At 37.1% G+C, this 23,453-nt stretch overlaps 1 protein-coding gene across 5 annotated transcripts in view; it reads left to right on the top strand.

The window, feature by feature from the left end:
- Sema1a (semaphorin 1a) overlaps positions 1–23,453 on the top strand; it is a 464,598-nt gene that overhangs the window by 382,903 nt on the left and 58,242 nt on the right. For all 5 annotated transcript variants that reach the window (XR_010517657.1, XR_010517655.1, XR_010517654.1 and 2 more), the window contains exons 6-9: positions 662–766; positions 3,539–3,627; positions 3,763–3,904; positions 21,647–21,768. Coding sequence is in view for 1 of the 5 variants with exons in the window: in XM_065222649.1 (XP_065078721.1) it covers positions 662–766; positions 3,539–3,627; positions 3,763–3,904; positions 21,647–21,768 (458 nt within the window). In the remaining 4 variants the exon portion in view is untranslated. The remainder of the gene's footprint in view (positions 1–661; positions 767–3,538; positions 3,628–3,762; positions 3,905–21,646; positions 21,769–23,453) is intronic.

Here is a 23,453-nt window from a genome sequence, read left to right as displayed (position 1 = left end):
TTTTATCTTTTTTTTCAAAATAACTTCAATTTACCACAATTTTGTGTCACACGTCACTTCGATTGGAAGTGGCTTTATCGAGTTATGATTTGTTGAATAAAATTGAATACGCCATTTTGATTTTTTTTTTCAAAATACAAAATGACAGAATTATAGAAAAAGTGTGAATGCCCATAACAATTTTAAGTTCGCTTTTCAACATCAACAGCAATTGGTTTTATGCGCCATCAATCCACAGTCCGCGTCAACATCTACGCTTATCTTCGTTGTCAATGTTTAAAAATTGAAATACATTCCTCATCAACATTGAATTTTCTGAACAGAAAGGACTCGTTCTTTGCTAAAGAAATTGATGTGTGTCATTATTTTTCGTCAACTCTCAAGCGACAAAAAAAAACAGATGACAAAATCACGTATAATATCGATTTTGGAATAAATTGGCTTCGACCAACATGAACCAACACAAACTCCTACCTACCGTTGTCCAAGCTCCCAGTGGGGAGCTTCCCAGAAACCAAACCGGATGCCAATCACGTAAAGAAAAAAGAACGCACGTATTTCTTCCTCTCATTGCCGCGTCCGGAAGAAATCATTTTCGTTCCGAATTCCCTATTTTCACTTATTGCCGTTCTCATTATTGTCTGTTTTCTTTCCTTTCCAGATAACGAACTCTATTCCGGCACGGTGGCTGATTTCAGCGGTCTTGACCCAATTATCTACCGGGAACCATTGCAGACCGAGCAGTACGACAGTTTGAGCCTGAATGGTAATAAAATGTCACTAATTTATGTTTATGACTAAGTGAAGTTTCCCTCCGTCATCCTTCCAATTACCATTCTGCTCCTTCCTCGACCTATTTGTATCTAGCTAGCCCTAACCATTCTTTAATACTACTGTCATCAGTGCTGAATTTTGCTACCATTATTTGACTTCCTTTAGAGCAACTAACATTATATTCACTTTAAATGGAGAGCATTATTCCCAACATACGGAGACAAACTTCCTTCAATTGTAAGTGTACAGGTTTATGACGAATGCTTGTTAACAAAATACGGCAACATTAATTAGATCAGCGTTTCTCAATCAATGGTGGGTCACATAAATTCACTTTTGGCAATAACTTCTATCACCGATTTATCGTGAATAAAAGCTCAATCTCGCAAACTAACAACACATTCAGGTAAGGGAGTCAGTAACGGCGCCGGTGATGTAGTGGTAAGCGTGATTACCTCTCACCCCAGCAGGCCTGAGTTCAATCCCAGTCGGCGCCGCCGGGATGTTCTGAGGCATAACATCTCTGATCACGCCTTCCTTCGGATGGGAAGTAAAACCGTTGGTCCCCGGTTCATGAGTTGATGGGTCGATAGGTAGGGTCCAGGTGTGGGAGCTGCCTTCGACGGAAAAAACAAACCAAAGGAAAAAAAGGTAAGGGAGTGATTCATCTAATAGCAGGTATGGTTTATTTGTGAAACCGAGCGTTTATTTTCGAAAAATCGGTAATTGAAGCCATTGTTCACAAAAACAGTTACGCCCAAATCTTAAAAAAAAATCCGGACTGTTCAATAACTGATTTTATGTTAGTGTGTGTTTTAGTATCTAAAATTATCGTCCGTGTTAGGGATACGCTCGTCTTTCTACACTCGATAGGCTTGATCAACTATCAATAGTTTCCTATTGATAATCAAACAAAATTTTAATTCCAAACAAGTGTTAAATGAAATCTAATTCAAATGGAGTGATAATAATGATGATTCATCCCTAATAGACCCAGCTACAATCGTTTAAACCCTTTTGTATTTGTATTCTGTGTTGTGTGCATTCATCACTGCGACCATTACTGATATTCCCCGTTTTAATATTGCTTTGTCAGTATGCCGCATCAATATTATGTGAAGCAACCAACTGACCAACTGGCCAAAAGCATTTCCCAGACAATTTAATTGATATGTACTACTAGGCTGGAAGCAGCATTCTAATTACTAATATCAAATGGCGTTGAAGATTGCAGATATTCTGAGTCTTCCTTTTCTATGTCACAGAATCGACACATATCCTCTTGAAGTTTTCTTATTAGTGTCAAGTGATATTTACATGGCCAATGTCCTGTTATTAAACCAGAATAGACACTGAGATCTTTCTTTGATAATTCAAGAATATAGCGAGGGGCGGAAAACTGAGAGTTCGCCACCTAATCAAAAATCATGAGTTCGGCTCTGGTTCTAAGTAAAAAAATAAAACGAATTTGTGAACTCTTTTTTTTTTTGCACTGACCGTTTTTCAATTTTTAAATTATTTTTTATGTAAATGCTTTTTTGAAATGCTAGCTTTTCTGAAGTTTTCTAAGGCGACACTTAAAAGCTGACCCAATCGTATAACAACAAATTTTGGTAAAGTTTTAAAAGTGTTTTGTTTGGCACAATAGTTTTGGGATAAGGAAAATTTTGATGAATTGATGTTTTTGCAAATAATTATTGCGAGATTTCAGACTTACATAAGTTCTTAGGGATAGTTAAAAATTGCTGACTACTTTTGCCATTTTGCTGTTCTTTTTTATAAATCTGGTTCAGTAATAATAAATATAACCTACATATATGAGCCACTAACAAACAAACAAAAAGACTCTCTCGTTTGCGAAATCCTGACTACTCCCTTGAGAACTACAATTATTTAGAACAAAGCGGTCGTTCACTCGTTCGGCTAGATGCACTAGGGGAAATGGCTATGGATCTAAGATTGGGCCTATCACTAAAAATCTGCTATTTATCAATTTAATCTAGATGAACGCGTCATTGGTACGGTACTAATGGATATTTTTGGTCGCTATTGAAAATTTAGTCAATTACAGAATTCATGTATGGGCCCAAATTAGGGACATTTAGGCCGACATTCCATCTATTTCCCCTATATATTTATTTCATTTGATCCTTTAGTAAAGAAACTGCTTTTTTTTTAGATTAAGCTTGTATCCACTTTTGCACCACTGGGCTATTTACCTAATTATCCTTTCATATTTAATGAGTCAACGCCATACTTTTAATACTAGAACTTATTTAACATTGATGTGGACGTTCATAGCTAAAACAAAAGCTGTCATACCAAACTAATGTATTGTTGAATAACAATATCAATAAATTAGTCATGTTATCAACATAATATCCCAGCAACCAGTTTTAATTAGCAAGGTCTATGGTGGATTACAAAAATAATCATGAATGGGACTGTTTGTATAGAAATAGGTATCAGTTTCTGCAACCCACGCCGTTCCGTTACCCAACGACTGGATATGTTTAATCAATCATAATAACAATGCTGCCAATCGCTCCCATGAGTGGAATTAACATATACCGTCAGCAAAACATTGCCGATCACTACCATATGGGCTAGTCTAGTAGAGGTGCCTACTCTCACCTTTCCATTCTCCTTATCCGCTGAATCCCGCCGTAATTTTTGTTTAATAATAATCGACAAATAAATGAATAATTAATGACCAAAGCGCACAGGTGTAAATTGACCATTATCACGTTCATAAATATTTCAGCACCCAACTTCGTCGGTTCGTTCACGCAGGGCGACTTTGTCTACTTCTTCTTCCGCGAGACGGCCGTCGAATTCATCAACTGTGGCAAGGTAAGCAACTTTTACGTTCGTCTCTTTCCGTTATCCTGGATTGTTTTCGCATTTCCGCAAGCCAACTCCTTCGTCGAGCATGGGTTATTTACTTAAAAAATAATGTCTTTCTTAATTTGTTGTTTTCGGTTTCAGGCCGTCTTCAGCCGCGTGGCACGTGTTTGCAAATGGGATAAAGGTGGCCCACATCGGTTTAAAAATCGATGGACTACATATCTGAAATCACGCTTGAATTGCTCGATGCCAGGAGATTTTCCTTTCTACTTCGACGAGATCCGTAAGTACTTGACTTATAGTTGATGATAAAGATGATGATGATGATGCTGATGATGGCCCCACCGCTTTCCCCCACAATGGTTTGAACTGAACGATTTATTTTTAAGATAATTAAGTTCAACATATTAGCCAGATTAGCAAACAAAAACGAACTGGTTCACAGTTCACAGTTGCTTCTACAATTGCGTGAAAATCCTAAGGTTTGCGATTATAAATTTTTCCAAATTTACCATAACTCTTTGCTGTTGTTTTGATGCTGATCAATCTTCCTCTGGACATATTCACAACGAGTTTTTTACCCTTCTTACAAAGAAGGGTATAGATATCACTTGAAAAACCGACTATCGATCCGAGGCCCGGAGGGCCGAGTGTCATATACCATTCGACTCAGCTCGACGAGATCGGAACATGTCTGTCTGTGTGTATGTGTGTATGTGTGTATGTGTGTATGTGTGTATGTGTGTATGTGTGTATGTGTGTGTGTATGTAACGAAATGAATGCGCTCACGTTTCTCAGCAACCGCTCAACCGATTGGGGTCCCATTGAACGCTATTGAACGGTTTTGGAATCGGTGAACCGGTTCCGGAGATATGGCCGGAATAAGATCCGGTGAATATGGGCCTTCACGCTGGATTTAACGGAAAACGTATCAAAACCATCATGCGACACATCAAATTACTACAGAATTCAAAAATAAGATCAATGCAAGTCGTGTTAAGTGTTCCAGACCACATTGGACACACTTGGACATGTTCCGGGTACCCCGGGGAAGTTGCTTGAATATGAATTGAATTAAAACCCATTAAATCACATTAAAATACGATGATAAGGTGATGATAAGGTGAGCCTCACCAAATAGACTACACCCGGATATATTCCGGGTACCCCCAGGCAGTGGCGTAGCGTCACTGGATGACACGGGGGTGGGGGGCTTGGTCACTGATAATGACAATAAAATAAATAAACTTGAATAAGTAAGAAGGGTCTGATCACACCATAGGTGGATAAATTCGGGTTTTTTATTGTGATTGTGAATATTTATTACGCGCCATCGTGTACCTATTCCAATAATTATCACTATTTGATCTACACAACTTTTTGTACCATTATTTGTCCCTCTTACGTTTAAGACTCAAAGATGCAAATTGTACCAGCTTTCAAGTTTTTCATAGAAACAAACTTTTGCCCAACTAGGGAAGAAGTGTCGTGTTTGAATTTTGCTCCTGTGTTTAACAAATTGTGAAGCTTCTTATTAACATGAGTTTTTGCGTATTGGAATGTTTGAATCTGAGAATGTAACAGTTAGATCACAGACAAACAGACGTAACTCTTTGAAAAACTTGTTCTTGAAAACATAATATCTCAAAACATATAACCTCAGTAGCGACATCTATCTGGCTTCTCGCGGAAAACAAGCTTGCTCGCTAACTCGTAAACAATATTGCATGAAATTTCTATAGAATATATAGAAACGTCAAAGTGATCCGATGCCAGCGCTGCGGCGAGTAGTTCGCGGAACTGATAATATTCAAATCAACCGTTAAATGCATGAACGAAGATACACAATGAAGAGTTACGTCTGTTTGTCTGTGGTTAGATCGTGAGCCAACATCTGGAGGTTTATCGACAATGCTGCAATGACGGTGCGTTTATTCCGATGCACGTCTTCCCGAGGCCAGAGCAAGGGGAAACTGATTTCGTTATTATCAGGATCAAGGAGATGGAGCTCCATTTGCGAGAACAATTGATCTTAAGAATCACGAACAGGCTGGCTAATTACAGATCATTGGGGTGAGATACTTTCTTTTTATTTAATTTGTTTGCATTATAATTCTATTAGTATTCATAAAAAAATTTCCAAATTATGTCCCAGGGTTTAAATTGAGGAGCTCGGCTAGCTTGGTGGCTGCAGTTTTTGCTTACTGAGTAGAATATCGTGGGTTTACTCTCAAGCTCCTCCAAAATAAAACAATTTGTTTGATTTTTAGTTTATCATTATCAAAAAAATGCTTGCCTTCGAAATTAAATTATGGGCCCAATATTATGGACACTTAGGCTGACATTAGGGACATTTGTTTATTTCCATTTCGTCAAGCCAGTGTAGACTACATACAATGATTATTACAATGTTTACTTACATACTATGCATTAATTCTATTCTGTTTTAGCTTAGTTTTTATTTGCTGCTTGGACATGGTGATGTCAATAGTTCCGCAATGCAAATTATATAGGCGCATCATTCGATTGATTGGGCTATTTTTTGCATAGTTTGTTCTGTACGATGTTTCTGAAAATAAATTCCGTGTTCTAAGATATCGACAAGGTGTGTAAAAATTTAATTGTGCGAGAATTTCTGCCGAATCTATGCGCATTGAAATAATGTCGTTGATGAAGAAAAGCATTGCAAATTGGCGGCGCTCCTTAAGTGTTTGTATATTGATGAGCATGCAGCGCGCTTCATAAGATGGTAATGGAAATGCAGTCCAATTCAATTTACGTAAAGCATATAAAAGGAATTGTTTTTGGACAGATTCTATGCGTTCTTCGTGTATGGAAATGTATGGATTCCATACTAGGTGGCAGTATTCCAGAATTGGCCTTATATATGTGGTATATAAAAGCTTAATAGTGTATGGGTCTTCGAAATTATGACTGAACCTTTTGATGAAGCCTAGCATTCTGTTTGCTTTACTAATGATAGTATTATAATGTTCTATAAAAGTTTGGAGTCTAGGATTACACCTAGATCTCTTACAATTTTGCTTTTTTCTACTATTTGGTTGCCTAATGATAATTCAATATGCGATGTTTCAATTTTTCTGCTAAATGCTATTGCAGTACATTTTTTTACGTTCAGTTGAAGTAGACTTTTACTACACCAGGTGTGGAATATATTGATTTCATTCTGGAATTCTTCTGCATCGCTAGAATTACTTATTTCCATAAAGAGCTTCATGTCGTCTGCATATACAAGCAATTTAATTTTTTTAAGTATGTAGGAAATGTCGTTTATGTACAAAATAAAAAGAAGTGGGCCTAAATGAGAATCCTGGGGTACCCCAGAGGTGACTGAAATTGGCTCTGAAAGTTTATTTTGAAAGCGAACTATTTGTTTACGATGTGTTAGGTATGATTGAAGCCAATTCAAAAGTCCAGGCTCCATTCCTATTTTCTGCAATTTGAGGATTAATAATGGTATGTCGATGCGGTCAAATGCTTTACTGAAGTCGGTGTAGCCCAATTCCATGTGAAAAAAAATTCCGTAGCCCTTAAATAAATTTAAATTCAACTACCGGCTCAACACTGGTAACAAAAATTAAAATAAAACAAACCGTTTCGTTTTTCGTGCTACTAAGGCTAAAAAACTTTTTTTTAATGTTGTTTGAAATTTTATTCTAACAAATTGTGTAACAATTTTATATCAAATACCATGATGATTTTGTATTCCTCATTTCACCACAGAGCTCTTAAAACAAGATTATATCAACGGTTGTTATGCATAACAGAAGTTGATATAATCATGATATAATTTTGTTATAACGTTCTGGTCGGGTTGTTGTCTCCGGAGATGAGCAATGGCACCTTCAAACTTCCCTGTGAGGACAGACAAAAAATATATGACCTGTGTTCACTAAAATGCTTAAAAAAAGTATACCTACCAATCATTGCTGGAGCACCGTCGGTGATCGCACTTGCCAGTTTCTTCAAATCCAAGCCAAGTTGGTTTAGAATCGTTGAAAATATCATACCCTTTTGTTGTGCCTTTGAGCGGAAATAAACATGCCAGCTCTTCGGTGACCTCAAATGTTCTGGAAACACCTCTAACGAAAACCTTCAGCTGAGCAGTGTCTGAGATGTCCGTACTATCGTCCAATGCCACCGAAAAATAAACAAAATTTTCATTTCTTTCCGTTAACTTATTTTTCATATTACCAGCAATCTCTTCAACTCTACGACAAAACTCGACCGTGGGCAGGACATACTGCTTCTGTACAGTCTTTCACAAATTCACCATCCGTAAAAGGTTTTGGGCGTGTTGCTTTTTTTTCCGCAACAATGTAGCTGGCTTTAATGAAAATTTCACTTTTATTTTTCCGATAACTGAACACGTTCTGCTGACATCGCAGTTTTTCTTTTAGTTCACTCGCCATCTCTGAGCGGTATTTTCCAGTGAATTTCTCCATTTCGATGCATGCTTTGTAATGTAATAGCGTTTTAAATTGAAATCCTTCGCAACCGCCACTAATCATTGCAAATTAAACATACCGATTTTTACTTAGATGCAGTAAAAAAAATACATTTCAGTCTACTTTTCTTGAAAAACTCGTCCTTCATCTCCAATCAATCGTTTATTGCCATCCATTTGGGAGCGACGAACAAATGTCTGAGAAAAAAAAACACCACCGAAATAACGCACCCGTGAATGACAAAGCAAGTAGGATAGTAGTATTTGGAAATCAATCTGCGCTCCATTCATTATGGCTCTCACGAATCCTCAATGTACATGAGCATAGAGAGGAAATACAATATTTGGGTACGTCCTTGTTTTTCTCACTTTCATGTCTACTTCAATACAGCATGGAATAATATTTTCTTGTATCAGTGAAGAACAGTTAAGTAAACAAAAATTATATGAGAGACCCATAGATTGTCACCTTGAGAGAAAAAAAATACAATTTTGGTGAAATTTAAAAGTTTTCTTCTGATAACTCAAGAAACTCCCATACAATCTTTGAATCATTACAGTTACTACTAAGATGATAACATGTACTCAGATATCTCCCACAAAAAATGTTCTAGTATATTTAAACACAAAACTGTGGTGCTCAATCCAGCTGCTTTTAAGTACACCGCTTGAGGACAACAGTTCAGTGGCTAGTTTAGTATAAGTGGCGGATAGAAGTCATTTTCATGACTAAAATATTTTATTTTATTAGCATTATTAGATGTAAAACTTGCCACTGCTCTTGGTCTGGCCACTGCCGCATCGTCACCGTCAGCTGCGTCAAATTGCGCTGCAACTGCATGACACTTTCAGCAGAGAGATAAAGGGCATCCGGCCCAACGAACATGACTGTGACTTGCAAAAGGCCATCCGCCAAGGATACAACAAGGAAAGTGCCAGGGCTAGCCAGAGAGCGAGGGCAAGTTTAAGGTGTTGACTTGACAGGAAATTGCCCGGAACAGCATTAGTTTGGTTGGACCGTACGATATGGCTAAAAGATGCACTTCATGGCACGTACATGAATTCATAATCTCGTTGTCACTCGAGTGTGTCTCTCGCTCATTCCTGTGACGCGCCTAGCAAAGGTTTCGGAGGGTTCAAACATGTGAACCAAAACTGCGAATGGGCCATGAGATAAGACGTGATCTCCGAAACCGGCTGATGGTCAGCAACAAGTGCCCTTCGACTGCAACTTGGGGCGTATTCCCGGTAAATTTGTCGATTAGATTATAATAGCTCATCAACAGCCGCACCAACGATGTTGCAGTCATGCTTGTTTATTAAATTTTATACCAGCAATGAGTGCGGAAAAGCTGCTGTGCTGACGCAAACCCAGAATGAACCAATTCGTCCCCACGAGGCACTAGTGCATAAGCATTTGAATCAAACGAAGGAAGAAAAAAATGTTCCGACGCTTCGAATTTATTTCGTCGCAAGAAAACCCTCCGGGGCAAACGAAAACTAGCAATTTTCTCAAACTGCGGAAAGAAAATTCCACTTATGAGAAACAACTTTCTTGCTTTGGATGATGAAAAAAGGCAATCATAGCGTAGTGTTTTGGAAAGCTTGTTGCAGCCATCGACGTGGAGTTGGCGCTCTGTGGCAATCGATTTTTTTTTTCGCTTGTCCTTTTAACTATATTTCACAAACTGCTGTTTGTTTTTTTTTCATCAGCTCTGTTGCGCCATATTTGCTTTTTCTTTTTCCTTTTCCATTTTCTCACCCTCCAAAGTTTACATCTTATTTTTGCAACTTCTACAAAAGTTTGCACACAGTCAGTACGATATGCCATTGGCTGAATTTTAAAGCTGCCAGTAGTTGAATGATTCACTAGAAAAGTTAAGATTAAAATTTGTAGATTGTAATGGCGAAATACACCATAAGATGCTGTGCCATAAAACGTATTCTTCTTCTTTGACATTATTACATCCCCACTTGGACTTTACGCCGGCTCTTAGTGTTCTTTGTGCACTTCCACAGTTGTGAATTGAGAGCTTTCTAAGCCAGTACTATTTTTGCATTAGTTTATTTTGTGGGGCAAGTACAATCATATTCTATGTCCAGTAGACTGATGCAAAATTTGACCTTTTCGCTCCACAGTGCTTAAATGGTTTCAAATCGGGTCCTGATTAGCCTCCCAAAGTTACAACTCATTTGGTTAGAAACAGACTTCGCACAAGCCATTTGAAGTTTACATGTAAATTACTATGAAAAATCTAATTTTTTCGTTCATTGCCTTCTAGTCTTTTTCCATATTGAGCTGCGAAACAGTTCAAAAGCCATGCTTATAGAAAATTTTCTCAGCTACAACTTTGCTCAAGATCGTTTCTATGTAAAACGAGACAGGAAAAAGTTATTAATTATTTAAGAGATTGGTAAACTTATGACATGATCAAGCAGATGCTCTGTAGGCAACACTGTATTTTGCAGTGTGACATAGTAGCCATGATTTGTGTGTCCTATTCAACGCCCCAGAAACACCAATGTTGCCTGCTGAGCAGTTGATTGAGCATGATCAAAAGACATCAGCGCATTGAACCATTAATAACTTTCGATCCTTGCATTTAATCAAAAAGTGGTCTTGAGCAAAGTTGTAGCTGGGAAAATTTCCTACAAGTACAGTTGAAAGTTTTTGAAGCAGACCGATATGGTGAATTTTTATTATTATTAGATAGACATGAACAAAAATCTTGGTTTTACCATAGTAAAGGGTGTCCACGATGAAATTGCCACACACAAAATTGATTCGCAAAATTCGAGTTTTCATCCGATTGCCATCAAATTTTCAGGGATTGAGAAATAACTATTAAACTTCATTTTACCATTTTACTCGTATTTTATTTACAGTCCATACGCAAATGCCCGCACCTTGGCCTTAACCCCGGCCATAAGATTCTGCACAACCTGTGAATCAACCGTTTTTTGCATGTAAACCCATACTTTCTTCAGTTCCTCGACTGTCTTCACTACCTTAGGTCGTTTAAGAAGGTGCTGCTTCATAATCGCCCAGTACTTCTCGATGGGGCGGAGCTCCGGAGTGTTGGGAGGGTTGAACATTTTCGGCACGAAATTGACCTTATTGTCCGCATACCACTTCAGCACGTCCTTGGAGTAGTGGCATGAGGCCAAATCCGGCCAGAAGATTGTTGGGACGTTGTGGGCCTTCAGGAGAGGAAGCAGCCGCTTCTGGAGGCACTCTTTTATGTACACCTGTCCGTTCATCGTGTCCTGGGTCACGAAAGGTGCACTCCGCTTCCCGCACGTGCAGATGGCTTGCCAAACCAGGAATTTCTTCGCAAATTTGGACATCTTCTGAGTGCGGACATGCTCCGGAACGCTGAACTTATCCTTGGCCGTGAAAAACAGGTTGCCGGGGATCTGTTTGAAGTCGGCCTTCACATATGTTTCGTCGTCCATGATGCAGCATTCAACTTTCGTCAGCATGTTGAGGTACAACTTCCTGGCACGGGTTTTGGTGGACTTGTTCTGCTTCTCGTCGCGATTAGGGGCCTTTTGTACCTTGAACGTTCGAAATCCAGCCTTAGTTTTGGCCTTCTGGACAAAACTTCGGCTTAGGTGCAGCTTCTTAGCCACATCCCTAACGGAGGCGTTCGGATTTCGGTTGAAGGCCCCAACTACGCGGTTGTGATTTTTGGTGTTGTACGGAATACTTTTTCCTTCACTTCTGGGCTTCCGATCGGTGGTCAACCGTTCCTCGAACCGCTTAATCACTCGCGACACCGTGGAATTCACGATTCCCAACGTTTTAGCGATGGAACGATGCGAGAGATCCTTGTTCTCGTGATGAATGCGCAAGATTTTATCACGCACGAGCTGTTCTTTCGACTCCATTTCCGCGAGTTTTGATCACAGGACTTTAAAACTTGCAGGATGTAAATAATGCACTATGAACTAAATCCACCCAAATTTTCATTAAATTCTACCCAATGGTTAAAAAGTTAGGGCAATTTCATAGTGTGGCAATTTCATCGTGGACACCCTTTAATTCCCATACAAACTTCAAATGGTTTGTGCCATCTCAGTTTCTCACCAAATGGGTTCAAATTTTGAGAGGTTAGTCAGGATCCGATTTGGAATCGTTTAAGTATTGTGGAGCGAAAATATCAAATTTTGCATCACTCTAATGTCCAGGGATGTCAAGAAATTTTCCAACCTAGACCGGATCAGGAATCGAACTCAGCCGCCTCCAGCACGATCTTGCTTTATGGCTGAGCCTTCACCGACTGAGCTAAGGGAGGCCCTAGAATATCTTAGGAAAGATTTGAACTTAGGACACATTAGATGGAAGCGTTTAACTGGAATGAATTATAAGCAAAACTTCGCTGACTGAGGAATATTGCATATACAGTATGTAAAAAAAGTGTATCCACCCCAGTAGTAATTAAATCTAGAAGGAATAAATTAATAACGCTATGGGATTCCTTCCAATCAACTGACGTTTTCACTAAAGTTTCTTAGCTATAATTTGGAAGAAGAAAAAAGTTCATATGTTTGCCGTATAAATGGCTCAGCTATCTAAACTCTTTTATTTTGCATCCTACACGGATAGAAATCTCCTTATACCTTTTGGCAAATTTCTATTACTGATTATCCATAAAATGTATAAGTCAACTAATAAGCAGACACCTTGCAAAAAGTTAATGAAGATCATGTGTCAAATGAAATGTATAAGCGGTCACACATACATTTTATGCATTCTTATGGGACCTATGTGCCTTGTCTTATGGAATGTTTAAGACTGATGTTTTGGCAAAAATGTATAAGTGAAACACATGAATAAAGTAATTGATTTTCGTTTCGTGTAGATATTTGCGGTCTTACAAAAAATTTAAAATCATATAATTTTATGAAAAGTTTACAAACTTTAACATAATTGAGAAACATAGAGTTTTGTAAATACATTGTAGATACATTGAGTTTTGTAAACATTTAACATAAGATTACGTTTTTAATACTATTTTCAGTAAATTCGTCTATCATGTCTTTGATCATTTTTCATCCATTATTACTGATCAGTCCAATATTTCATGAAGAATACAATTTGTTTTCTAGTAAAGGGTGATACGGTCAAAATTTGGTCAAGGGAAAACGCGTGTAAATCGGTGAAATCGTTTATTTAAAAAATCAAATTAAATTTCTTTTTCAAGTTCAATTAGTATAAAATTCAGGAAAAATATTCAGTTAGGCTTCCGCTTTTCCAAATCCGAATTGCCGGGCCTTACGCTTGACCCCTGCCATCAGATTTTGTACAGCCACCTTGTCCACCTTCTTCGCCGCAGAAAACCAGTTTGCCTTGAACTGCTGCTCGCCCTTAGCAGTTTTTTTTGGTCTTCTTTAGGTTCCGCTTGACAATAGCCCAGTATTTCTCAATTGGGCGGAGCTCTGGCGTGTTGGGAGGGTTCTTGTCCTTGGGAACCACCTGCACGTTGTTGGCGGCGTACCACTCCATGGCCTTTTTACCGTAATGGCAAGATGCCAAATCCGGCCAAAACAGTACGGAACAACCGTGTTTCTTCAGGAAAGGCAGCAGACGTTTATTCAAACACTCTTTCACGTAAATTTCTTGGTTGACAGTCCCGGAAGCTATGAAAATGCTGCTTTTCAAGCCACAGGTACAGATGGCTTGCCAAACCAGATATTTCTTTGCGAACTTTGACAGTTTCATGTGCTTGAAAACATCTGCTACCTTTCCCCTTCCTTTTGCCGTATAAAACTCCTGTCCCGGAAGCTGCTTGTAGTCGGCTTTGACGTAGGTTTCGTCGTCCATTACCACGCAGTCAAACTTCGTCAGCATCGTCGTGTACAGCCTCCGGGATCGCGCTTTGGCCGTCGTATTTTGTTTATCATCGCGATTTGGAGTCACTACCTTCTTGTAAGTCGATAGTCCGGCTCGTTTTTTGGCTCGATGCACGGTTGTAGACGATACACCCAGCTTATTTGCGGCATCTCGGAGAGAGAGGTTAGGGTTTCGCTTGAAACTACCGGCAACTCTCTTTGTCGTCTCAGCGGCTTCCGGTTTTCGATTTTCCCCCGATCCAGACTTCCTGGCTGTCGACAAACGTTCCCCAAACACTTTAATTACATTTGTAACGGTTGATTTGGCAACTTTTAGCGATTTTGCCAACTTTGCGTGCGAGTAGCTCGGATTTTCGCGATGCACGAGCAAAATTTTGATACGCTGCTCTTCTTGCTTGGACGCCATTTTGACAACTGAAGAGTGCATTCCAAAATCAAAATAGGAGCAACATTCTACACACACACACACCTTCAAAATGAGGGGCGTTCAGGTTTTTTAAATGCAAAATTGAAAGAAATACGTCAAGTTGATATTGACCAAATTTTGACCGTATCACCCTTTAGATACGATGAGATAAGACATCAACCTTAAATTCAATGTAAAATATAACTAAAACAATATACAATTTATGCTACAAATTAAGGGATTATTGATATTTAAAGTACTTTTCGTGATCACATTGATTTTCTGATGAAGGTAACTGTCTTCGGCAAAGTTGAACAGTGGGTCAAGGCCGATTGGTAAGAGAACAGTAGTTTAGAATTTTCTCACTATGCTGCGCTAATGTGCAAAGAAGTTCTCATAAGGTACTCCGTAAAGTGGAGTAGCTGAATAAAAAACTGGCCAAAATTCAAAACATGACAATGCTTCAATTTAATCATACAGTAATTCCATAAAAAAAGTACTGCCGATAAAAAAAATTGCCCTGATTTCGCTAAAACCTTGTATATTTGTTCCTTGTCCAAAAATTATAGACCCGTATTTATTTATTTATTTATTTATTTATTTATTTATTTATTTATTTATTGATTTATTTATTTATTTATTTATTTTCATCAACCGATGTAGACTAGCACTAATACATATACAAATTAGTTTTTTTTAAAGATTATTTAAAAAAAATTAAAGGGTTGTTTCCTAGACACGACCACAATATGACGTTGATGTTTGTCATGCATTTTGGACTATTATACTTATTTCTATGAATAGGGCGGGGCAGAACGTTTCTTTTGTACTGAATATGGGAAAAAAGGATGGACTTTGGATGTTAATTTAATTGCATATATAGAGGTACCAGATATGTTTTACAGTCAGTTGTTGGTAATCCTCCTAAGCAATTTTTTTTTTTAATTTTGGCTCTGCGTGTAAAAAATTGTTTTTACTTATATTATTGTGGTTTGCTTAAAAGTTATTTCCCGGAAAAAAAAGATCGGTAAAGTCCATGTCTTTTTCGGGTTGTTGTTAGGGAGTGGAGAGGTTGTTGTTAAGGGGGGAGAGGTTTTACATACATAATTTTCCAAGTCTCATTCCCCGTTGTGGTGGTCATGGTCACGCCGTGATCCACCCTTAGCCGCTGACCTAGTTCTGCTTGCTGCAGGACCTAGTGTCACGCCGTCTGAAGCGGTAATGAGCAGAGGCAGGAAAGCAGCGCTGTTTTATATATTTTCAGATTCAAGCAGAATGATGTGCAACCAAGTGGTATTCGTTTATGATGACTGCGTTTGGGGAAAACGTTTAGTTCATGAAAACAGTGATACAATTATCATTTGCGCATTTTTCAAAAGTTTTTTGATTTAAAAAAATGGAAAAGTATTTCAGCAGATTCGTTAAGTAATATCCTATCGATTGGCGTATTTGGATTTTAATTTTATATATAAATGACAAAGTTACAAGCGTTCAAAACCTAACACTATTTCACCACACATATTTTTTGATTTGTACCCCAGTACAGTCGACAAAGACGTAGTTCTACTTCAAAAATATTGTCTTCTATTCTATTTTTAATTCTTACGAATTATGATTCCGTATGGAGTTAAAATATTGTTTTAGTTTATGCCGAGACATTGACATTGGTTTCACAGTATTGGCCCAATTTTGCATAATTTGTGCGATGCTGGGTTATGGCAAATAGATTTCGGTGCTTAAAAATATAATTTTGATAAAAGTTCTGCTGGGTTAATGCGCTGCGAAACGATATCGTCTACAAACGAAACCATTGCATATTCACGTCGTTCTTTTAATGTTTGTATGTTTATAAGCATGCAGCGTGCCTCATATGATGGAAGAGGAAATGATGCCCAACCTTATTTACGGAAATGGATTTTCCTTAATATGGGCCCATACATAAATTCAGCAATCGACTAAATTTTCAATAGCGCCCAAAAATATCCATTAGTACCGTCCCAATGACGCGTTCATCTAGATATAAATAGATAAATAGCACATTTTTATCGATGGGCCCAATCTTAGATCCATAGGCCAACATTAGAGCCATTTCCCCTATGTAATAGATATTGCTTTTGTACTGATTCTAATCTTTCTTCGTGTGTGATTGGCAATGGAGACCATACAATGCTGCAATATTCCAGTATTGACCTCACATAGGCAATATATAGTGTTCTAATTGTGTATGGGTCCTGAAAGTTATAGAAAAAGCGTTTGAGAAAGCCTAGCATGTTATTCGCCCTGTGAATTGTTGTATTGCAATGGTCTATGAAAATTAGTTTGGAGTCTAAGATAATCCCTAAATCCCTAACTCTCTCACATTTTTCTACATTCTAATTTCCTAATGCAATTGAAATGTTTGAAGGTGTTTTTTTCTGCTAAATGATATTAAGTTACATTTTTTTAATTCAGTTCGAATACACAAGGTGTAAAGAATGTGTATTTCACTCTGGAATATATTGATGTCTTCATCATTTCTTATTTCCAAAGAGCGCTTTGGAAAGCGTCGGCATATATTAGCAATTTTATTTTTTTGAGAATGAAGGAAATGTCGTTTGCATACAGAATAAAATCAAGAGGTCCCAATTGAGAGCCTTGGGGGACTCCTGAAGTGACTTGAATTGGGTTCAATTGCTTTCCATTGAATTTAATTACTTGTTGACGGTTAGTTAAATATGATTCAAGCCATTTCACGAGTCCTGGCTCAATCCATTTTTTTTTTTAATTTGAAGAGTAGCATTGGTATGTCAATTCGGTCAAATGCCTTGCTAAAGTCCATATAGAGGGCTTCTACGTGAATTTCATTACCCATTGCATTTAATGTATAGTCTATAAATTCAAGTAAATTTGTCGAGGTCGAACGTCCTTTAAAGAAACATGTCAGTAATTCTATTTTTGGTTTGAAGAAATAATTTTTCATTTACAATTGCCTCAAAAAGCTTTGGAATGCAAGAGATAATGGCTATTCCACGATAATTACGTACGTCAGCTTTCTGGCCAGATTTAAAAATATACTAAAAATGAGCTTTTCCATATTTTTGAGAAGGTTCCGGATTCCAGTGACATATTAAAAAGCCAAAATAATGGAGCAGTGAGTTCCATTGCTAGACTTTTTAAAAATAGTGGAGGTATTCCATAAGGTCCAGGACCTTTTGAGGCGTCTAAATTCTTTAAAGCCTGCAAAATATCCTGCACTTGAAGTTGATTGACGCCAATGTCCCTTGAAAATTCTGGAATGCAAAATAATTGCGGTTGTGAAAATGTCGTATGGATTTCTTGAAAAAAAAAAAATGCAAAAAGATTACAATTTTTTCCGAACTATTGTCAGATTTTAATTTGGTTTTTTTTTTATAAAATTGTCAGATTTTAATTTGATTTACACGAAATTGAAGAAGTTTTTTTGGACAGGACTTTATTTCAGGTTCAGTTTTTGAATTAAATTTTTCAAATGCATTACTGATGACTAAATCCAGAGCTCAATTTTAACTGATATTCTAGAAAATTCTGATTAACAATCATTTCACTTATATGATCACTACATTTTTCAGAGTTCTTCATGGTATTTGTGTTGTCATTGTCACCATGCCCATAACTGTGTAACTAAACAATAGAACATACAAATTTATGGACTCATCTGTTTCTTGAGGCTTCAAGTTTGATGAGGAATAACGTTATCACTTTAATTTATTCATTTTAGAAATTCATTATGAATATTTTTTGTGAGACCCTTATTTGATTTAGTTCATTTAATTTTATGTATTTCTTCAATTTTAAATGGATCTACAAAGTGCTCCTCATCACCCAGCAAAACTGCTACTCACCGTGAAATATAATCAATTTGGTATGTTTTTGCGGATAGAATTCTTCATGCTTCCAAAGTTTTTGGTATATTCATCTAGCCGGATTTTAAAATAAAAATCGATGCACAATTTTATCAATGATTGTTTACTGCATCATGTTTAAAAATAAGTCCTGACAGTTTAAAAAAAATTATGCAAATGCTCATTAGGATTCTATTTTCAAGTTGTTTGTGGTGATTAATGAATATTTTCAGTTTAGTTTCAGAAGTCTTGCATGTCAGAAGAATACACAAGAACACAAGAATATAGAAACACAGGAAAGTAAACTTTTGTTTATTCATAGGTCCATGGCAAGCCTTTATCGCATCACTATAATAACAAATCTGTATGCTGATTATATTCAAGAGCAAAATAAAATAAAAGAGAGCAAAGTATTTTTATTACTTTGACTATATGTTTTAGTATTACTTCTGCGTGAAGTAAACGATTTACATAGTTGAAGATGCTAATTTCAAAAAACAGACTGTATACAGTGTATACTATAGTGGTAATGTTTATACGATAGATGGAGTAGATGAAAGTGTAGAGTTGATAGTTCCGTTCATCTACTCCATCTATCGTATAAAAATTACCACTACAGTCTGTTATTTGAAATTAGTATTTTTATTGTTATTTGATTATTCAAGAAAATGAACCTCCATCAATCGGTTTCAATTTATTTGGATTATTTCATTTCATCACGAACATAATAAATTCGCTCTTATCATATAGCATTCTTGCCTGTTGTTTGACATCCACACATGGAGAAACAAAAAATTAGATTCCCATAGAGAAATGCCATTGCGGTGGTGAAGGACAATCCCTTTGTTTATGTTGTGTGGCGACATCTACTTTTTGCAAGTGGGTACGTGAAACTAAGGTTATCTGTCACCTTGCCGGGGACTTGGTTATACCAGACTGGATTTTTAGTGCTTCTGAAGCGTTTTTTTTTCTTCAAAGATATTTCTTCCGAAATTATTCCTGATAAAATTTGGTAGAAGATGCCTACAGCAGTTTCGGCATTTCCTTCATTCCTTATAATAATTTGTCAATTGACGCTGTTTAATTTATGTTTGATTTTTTTTTGCAGCAGTTTAACGAACTAAATTCTGAAAATTTTCCCTAAAACATGTTTATTTATGTATATAATAAAATTTCATGGGCTTTATAAAGCTCTGGTGGGAATACAAGTATCTCCCGAAGACTGCGGTGATTAATGCAGTCCATCTAGAAAAATAACCATGAAATGACAATGAAATAAACATAAAATACAATACATTATATTGCTGATAACTAGTCCTATTATAAATGCCATTCAATGGTAAAATTGTCTTAGTATTACCACAATAGGCTTACCGCAGACTGTATGTGTATTTCCAATACCTTTCTATGTTATCGTAATTTTAGACATTAGAAAAAAAAATGATCGGAAAAATCAACATTCAATTTCAACTGCAGAACAGCTTATGCAGGCAAATATTATCTTATGTAGCTAAATATAGACTTATTAAGTTTTTATTTACCTAAATAGTTTGTTGGGTTTGTTTTTTCGTGAAAAAAGTCGATAATCTATGGTTAAGTTAAGTCAAACTCCCTTTTCTATGGTAAAAACAGTAGGATCTATTGTTTTTTTCATCGTATTTTTTACACTAAATCACCACTATTTCCCAGATGTTGTTCAACCAATTGAACTGATATTTTTTTTGTATAGAGTATGTGTCGTTCACCATTTCAAATTTCCCCTCGGTCCTCATTTAAATTTAGCCAACAAATTTCATAACTAATGAAAACAATCAAAGCTTAGGGGGACGTTAAGCTATTTGTAAGTACCTGTCATAAGATGCGTATGTAGTAAACTGTTAAAAATAATCATAGTGACTATTCACTTCCGCTAATAGTAACGCCATCAGTTTCAACTTACCCCGCCTTTAAACTTGCCCTACCTTACTGAAAGCTCATATTCAAACTTGCGCTGAAAGTTGTGAACTAATTTGTCTACCGTCAGAAAATCGTGTCACTTGAACAAGTTTGCCTAAGATTTTGCAACTCCGTAGATGATTTCCCTATTCACCGTCAGCTTTCCCAGAAAAAAAATCCCAAAATTACGCTTTTTGCCCCTTGACACCTTAATCGTACTTTTCCATTGGTATATAACATGCTGTGTCGGTTTTTTTTTTCTTTTTTTTCCGTGTTGGGTATTTTGATCACTGCGACCAGTACTTAGATCTATTGTGATATATTCCCCGTTTTAATATTGCTTTATCAGCATGTCGTATCACCATTTTATGAAGCGACCGACATAGACTGACTGAAAGCATTTTCCCAGTCAGGTATTACATTACGAATGAATTGCACTACTTGGCTGGGAACTGAATTCCAAATATCAAAGGGTTCTGTCAGCCCCTTATCCAGAAAAATACGCTTCTTATTGAAGATTGCTGTACAAGAGCATAGCAGGTGTTCAGAGTCTTCTTTTTCTATGCCACATAATCGACACATCTCATCTTGAAGTTTTCCTATTAGCTTCAAGTGATATTTACATGCACAGTGCCCTGTTATTAAACCAGAGTACATACTGAGATCTTTCTTTGATAGTTCAAGAATTTTGCTAGTCATTGAAATGCTCGGATTAATAAACCGTTTCGACTGCCTAGCAATGAGAGTGTTGTTCCAATTGGTCTCCACTTTCATTTTTTTCCCATTTCTTGCGTCGGTTAGGAGAGTTGCGATTTAGCGTAGCTTTTAATCTATTTAGGGTTGAAAATCTTTTGAGTGTTCTGTTTTTGGCGTAATTTCTCAAGGGATGGAAAATTTCAAATACATTTGTTTGTGCGTCAGGAATATGAGTAACTAGTAGTTACTAACTACCCTTCATATCAACACACAAGTGCCGCTAGCATAGTGTTATCATGCCTACTGTTATATTGCAAATAAACAGAAATTAAATCAATCAATAGTTCATCTGCTTCCGCCATGGCAGGACGGACAAAACCGCTATCTTTTATACATATGTACCTACATCCGTAAACACAATGTAAGAAAAGTTCTGCCCGTGCGCGATCTGCATTTGATGGGGAAATGATTAGTACCAACAATTAAACAAATCGTATAAAAATACTAATTTGCATAACTAGCAGTAACAGAAAAACAGGAAAATTGCGAACTGGGAAGAGCTAAACTTGTTGTAGGTATATACTGTATGAATGAACAACTCTGCTAGAAAATAATTCCTATTATGAAAAAATATTATCAGCAATTGAACTGCCACTAAACTTATTGTACATAAAATTTAAAAGCAATCGGTACATACATTATCCATCAAATAACTATCAGCAACACCTTCAAATTGAAAGCTTAATCTCCCAACATTCAAGCAGATTTAATTTAATCAATACTTTTCACATATCTATTTGCAGAATCCACCAGCAGCCTGGTCGAAGGGCGCTATGGTAACGCCAACTCCAAACTCATCTACACCGTATTCACAACATCAACCAATGCCATTGCGGGCTCGGCAATATGTACATTCTCACTACAGGTAACGCAGATCTACGCAATGTTGCTGTTGCTAGGCTATGTTATGTTTAATTGCATATTTCTATACGGCACCCACGAATCCATTACCAGTACAAATAGCCACAACAGTTCATGGTAAAATTTCTCCACTGAAGTCCATTTGCAAATAAGGTTCTAATTTTCGTGCAACCACACTCCATCATATTGTTCTTCCAAAAGCTGCCTGTGTTTCCAATTTGATACATAGTTTCACCAGTTGCACTCGAATACGGTTTCGATTTTCCACGCGAATGCGAATTCGTGGTATACAACTACCACTATTAGAGTATACCTATATCATTTAAAATGTATGCAAAATTAAGCACGCGTTATACCATGATATAGAATATCAAACTGCACTACAGTGCTAATAGCATCATGGGTAAATTGGAAACCCATTGAGGAACTTCAATTCTATACTAATTAAATTTTACACCGGGAAAGGTGTTACTATGAATTTAATTCCTACATACCGCCGTAACCTATTTATTAATTTATCTTCATCCGACTTATGTTGTCTTAACTAAAGTTGATGTCACACGAACAATTCTATCTAGCTAAAAACGGAAATGGAAACAAAAAATATATATCATTGTGCTCATAGCAAAATATGTGCTTGCAGTTTCAGAATGAGCTTCTAAAAGATGCTTCTTTTAGAATCTTCTTTAAAAATCTTATTAAAAATCTTCTTCCTGTATTTTCAGTTTTCAGTCAGTGTAGACGCGTTTTTAATTCGTTCCCGGCCACGTGCGTTTGGTATATTTTGTTGTTGTCGACGCTTCGTTTTTTTTTGTGTTTACTGTTTGTATTCAACATGAGCTGTGAAATTTGCTCGCTGGATTCTACCGTTTATACAGTAATGTGGACCTGCATCGGATGTCCGCGAACTTTTCATGCAGCCTGCGTTGGAGTTACTGTCATTGTGGTTCTATTAGAAAAGGCTCATGCCAAACACTCGCTGCGTTAAATTTCGACATAAAATCGCTGACAACATTAGCATTAATTCCTAGGTTGTCCATCGCTCAACTCAGCAAAACAATATGGAAGTTGATCGCCTCGAAGGTCAGCTCAGTTAAAATAAAAAAAAGAGCTTATAGGCACTAGAAGCACTGGTTCTTCTGGCAACCTAACTGCCATAAAGAACCACATAACATCGCTATTTGATATAGCGATGCAGGCATCTAAAGAGACTATATCTACGTCATTGCAAACAATGACGTCGGATATGTAGGATGGCTTGAAATGTTTGAAAGGAGAAATCAAGCAACTCTCAAGTCTCACGGTGAACATGAATTCTAGTGCGCCAATGCACAGAAATCTCATGTTACAGTTGGAAATTATTGATGAATTGAAGTCCATTTTTGCTAATATAGTACATTTTCATAACGTACCTTTGATTCCGTCAGCTAGCTCGTGTCCCAGCCTGGAAATCAAAATCAAAAACACAAATCATGCCGATACCACTGACTCAGGGTGGAGACTTCTTGGTACCCGGAAGGTGTATCACGCCGCTTGAGTCAGCAAAAATTGGCTGCAGAATATGGCACGTCAAAGGCGTCAAAGGCTAGGCTACAACAATAGTAACAACAACATCCGTAACAAAAACAACAACAACAACAATAACAAACTAAACCCAGAAACAACAACTACAAGTACAACAGCAAAAAT

This window comes from Ochlerotatus camptorhynchus, unplaced genomic scaffold (genome assembly GCF_037179485.1).
Source record: "Ochlerotatus camptorhynchus isolate MF236.1 unplaced genomic scaffold, CSIRO-AGI_Acam_v1.1 ptg000176l, whole genome shotgun sequence".
Taxonomy (NCBI): Eukaryota; Metazoa; Arthropoda; class Insecta; order Diptera; family Culicidae; genus Ochlerotatus; species Ochlerotatus camptorhynchus.
The sequence above is the reverse complement of the archived record's forward strand: the minus strand, read 5'-3'. Positions and strand labels throughout refer to the sequence as shown.